At 35.3% G+C, this 3400-nt stretch overlaps 1 protein-coding gene and 1 long non-coding RNA gene across 2 annotated transcripts in view; one reads left to right on the forward strand and one right to left on the reverse strand.

The window, feature by feature from the left end:
• The first annotated feature begins 879 nt into the window (after positions 1-879).
• Positions 880-1239, forward strand: LOC106296828. The gene is made up of 2 exons (XR_001261310.1): positions 880-1088; positions 1186-1239. It is a non-coding gene; the product is annotated as an uncharacterized LOC106296828 (long non-coding RNA).
• LOC106296826 (protein NRT1/ PTR FAMILY 5.11-like) overlaps positions 939-3400 on the reverse strand; it is a 6736-nt gene continuing 4274 nt past the window's right edge. The window contains 1 exon segment of the mRNA XM_013733056.1: positions 939-2765. Coding sequence (XP_013588510.1) covers positions 2003-2765 — 763 coding nt within the window. The 3' untranslated portion in view covers positions 939-2002.

Consider the following 3400-nt stretch of genomic DNA (forward strand, 5'->3'; position numbering starts at 1 on the left):
ACCTGTTAGTTTTAGATAGCGTTTGTATATTTGGAAACGCTATGATAGAATAGTATAATTAGAAACGTTATGATAGCTTATGTTTAATAGCAAAATAATTAAAACGTTATGTTTGGTTTTTTAAATCTCTTAACCCTAAACAAGTTTTTAAACCCTAAACTCTAACTATAAACCTTAAAACTCTTATATTCTCATACTATAACTTCAACTTTTGAATTTGATCTCAAACTTATTCTTTTTAATTTTAATATATAACTTCCAAACACACAAACCTTAATTCTTCAATCAAACTCTATACCCTAAATCCTAACATCAAACATATATAAACATAGCTCTTAAATTGAATCACAAAGTCTAAATCATAAACATATAAACTCTAAAGCACAAAACATATATTTTGTATAATAATTTCAAAATCATAACACACAGCTCTTAAATTTGTGTTAAAAATACTTAATATAACTCTAATTATTCAAACCCTATTATGAAAATTTTGAAAATCATAAATCTACAAAATCCAAATCAAATTTATGTTTCAAATGTTAAATTATAATATCTAATCTTTAAATTTAGAAAAATTCTAAAAGAATTAAAAATAAATGTAAACACATTAAACTTTAATTTAAACTCTAAATCATAAATCAAACTCCAACTTTTTAATATACACAAACCTTAAACAAAAAACAATAATGTGTACTGAAGAAAAACAAAAAGTTGTCGAAGAAAAGGTAAAAAATAAAAAAGGCTTTTCTATTGGCCAATACATGAATCATCTGGATTGCAATACAAACCCTTAGATTAGTTTAATCTAACGACCATAATTCATTTGTGCTTCTCTTCTTCTTTGTTTCATTTTCTCTCTTCCTCTCTCTCTCTCTCTCTCTCTCTCTCTCTCTCATACCTCTTCCCCTTCCCCTTCGAGTCTTCTCTGTTTAATCTTCTCTTCTTCTCAACTATTTTTTCTTGAAGTTTGGATATTGAGTTTGATTTAGCAATCCGCCTTCGACTCGGCCTCTGGTGCCTTCAACTCCGCCTCTGGTGCCTTCAACACTGCCTCTGGCGCCTTCAATTCCAAACTCTGCTGCTGCGTTTGTCATTCAAGATACATTTCTTTTACTCTTTATCAAAATTTAATCTCAAACCTCTCTCTCGTCTCTTGTGTTTCCCTTTTTTCCAATTATCCAGATTAAACAAAGTAACGAGACTGTTGGGACAGGTGGGGAGAGCTTTCTCAGAGATGAAAACGGCAACGAAGCTCAAGCACTACCGTCTTCAATTCCAACCTATCGTGTTTAGTCTACTATGACGGGCGATGATACATCGCTTTATAAACCGCTATAGTATCCTTAGATTGTGTTTTTCGTCCGCTAATAAAAGCCTTTTTTCTTGTAGTGAATATATTTGTTAGACATTATGATTTCAAAAGATTTATGAAATACTATCATGACACATACATGTCACATGTGATATACATGTACATACAGTATATATAGATATCTAAATATAGGAAGTTAGTAATACGTGTTTTGAGCTGATCTTGTGAACATGTTATACAGTCATTTTGTAGCTAAAGTTTTTCATTTTGATATGCTTTTATAAGGCAAAACAGACTAATATACAGTATTACCATATATTTAATAATAATAAAATATTAATATAATGCTTTGTCTCATTTGCCAGTTTGAAGTGCATCATATTTAAATTTGTCATGCTCTGGTATTGAGCAAATTGCTAAGATTTTTGCAGTTTTATATTTTTCCAACACCTAATTTGTAAATGACCAAAATTCTTGTTAAATTTAAAAATTTTTAAAAAAAATTGAAATGATTAATCGATTTCCTAAGAATAGTTGTTAACTTGTTATAATGTGAAATAAACTCAAAATTTGTCTTAATTACTGTTCGTAATATTTTTCCAATCCAAAACTGCAGATGAATGTAAAATCTCTATTTCGTAGATTCTGAAGTCCATTTCGGAAATGTAAAAAGTTCAACTCAGCTGACTAGGAGTTTGATCTGTTGTAGACATACGACTTGGCGAACCACATGTAGAAAGCTAAACCAATGAAGCTGAGAGAAGCCAGTAGCCAGTAGAAATAATCTAGATGAGCTTTGTTCAGGTCATTATCGAACCAGCTCGTTTGACCAGACTGGCTCGTGGCTCTATCGATGAAAGATATCATGAAGCTACTTAGGAAGTTTCCAGCCCCGTATATGCTTAGATTCATAGCCATACCAACGCTCCTAAGCTCACTAGGGACTTGATCATAGAAGAACTCTTGTAAACCCGCCATTGTGAACCCGTCCGCGACTCCATAGAGAACGTACTGGGGAACCAACCACCAGACACTCATTGGTATGGTGAGGTCATCCCTTGCGGTTTGTAGCCTTTTGGTCTCGACCAAGGCGGCTACTACCATAGCAATAACGGAGAGGAGAATCCCTGTGCCAATCCTTTGAAGCATTGTGATTCCTGATGGGATATGCGTGAATGATCTTGTGATTGGGACGAATAGATAGTCGTAGACTGGGATGAAGACTATAACTGATATGTTTATGAAACACTGGCGTGCAGCTGCAGGGACTAAGAGTCCTGGTGAGATTGACCTGTCCATTTTGGCTCCTTGCTTTGTGAAAAAAGTAGGAGACTGTGCATTCACAATGGCGTAGACTAGGCAAGTAATCCATATGGGAACAAGCCTAAGCACTGATTTTGCTTCTTCAATTTCAGCCAATTCACATGAAATGGCTGCTCTGTCGAGGAATCTGTAAAAATCATAGAGGAAATGACAAAACTATTGTTATGAGAATTTGTAACAAGAACTGTTATGACGAAAAATGCGGAAATTGATTAAAACGCGATACAATAAAGAGATTTAATATGGTTCCATGCAAAAATCTTATTATTTGAGGTGATTTCAGTGTACAATTAGTGTAACACCCCTGAACCGTCCTAAGCATAGGTCGATCCACCTGCCAACAATCAAACAAGAACATGACCGATGGACGATCCATACCAAGGGTTGGAGATGAAAGGCCAACCGGCCAGCCAACAATCAAACAAGAACATGACTGACCGTCCAATCCAATACCATGGTCCGGAAGCGCTACGTGACGGGTTAGGAAGGATCCGGTCAGAGTCACAAAATTTACTCCACGATCTCGACCAGTTCATCCACTAACTCGTCCCGCTGCGTCAAGGCACAAGGCTTTGCAACCCGTACCTAGAGTTAGCGTTTTCCGTTAGATCGAGGCCTAAGGCTTTTCAACCCGTACTACGACCTAACGTTGTGTTAGACCGGACTAGTCAAATATCAGAGTACTCATGAAGCGCATATAAAACAATTACTTTTCTTGATTTAAGAAATATTCATACATTGAATAATTCAAGACTGGGCCCG

This window comes from Brassica oleracea, chromosome C6, assembly GCF_000695525.1.
Source record: "Brassica oleracea var. oleracea cultivar TO1000 chromosome C6, BOL, whole genome shotgun sequence".
In the NCBI taxonomy this organism is placed as follows: domain Eukaryota; kingdom Viridiplantae; phylum Streptophyta; class Magnoliopsida; order Brassicales; family Brassicaceae; genus Brassica; species Brassica oleracea.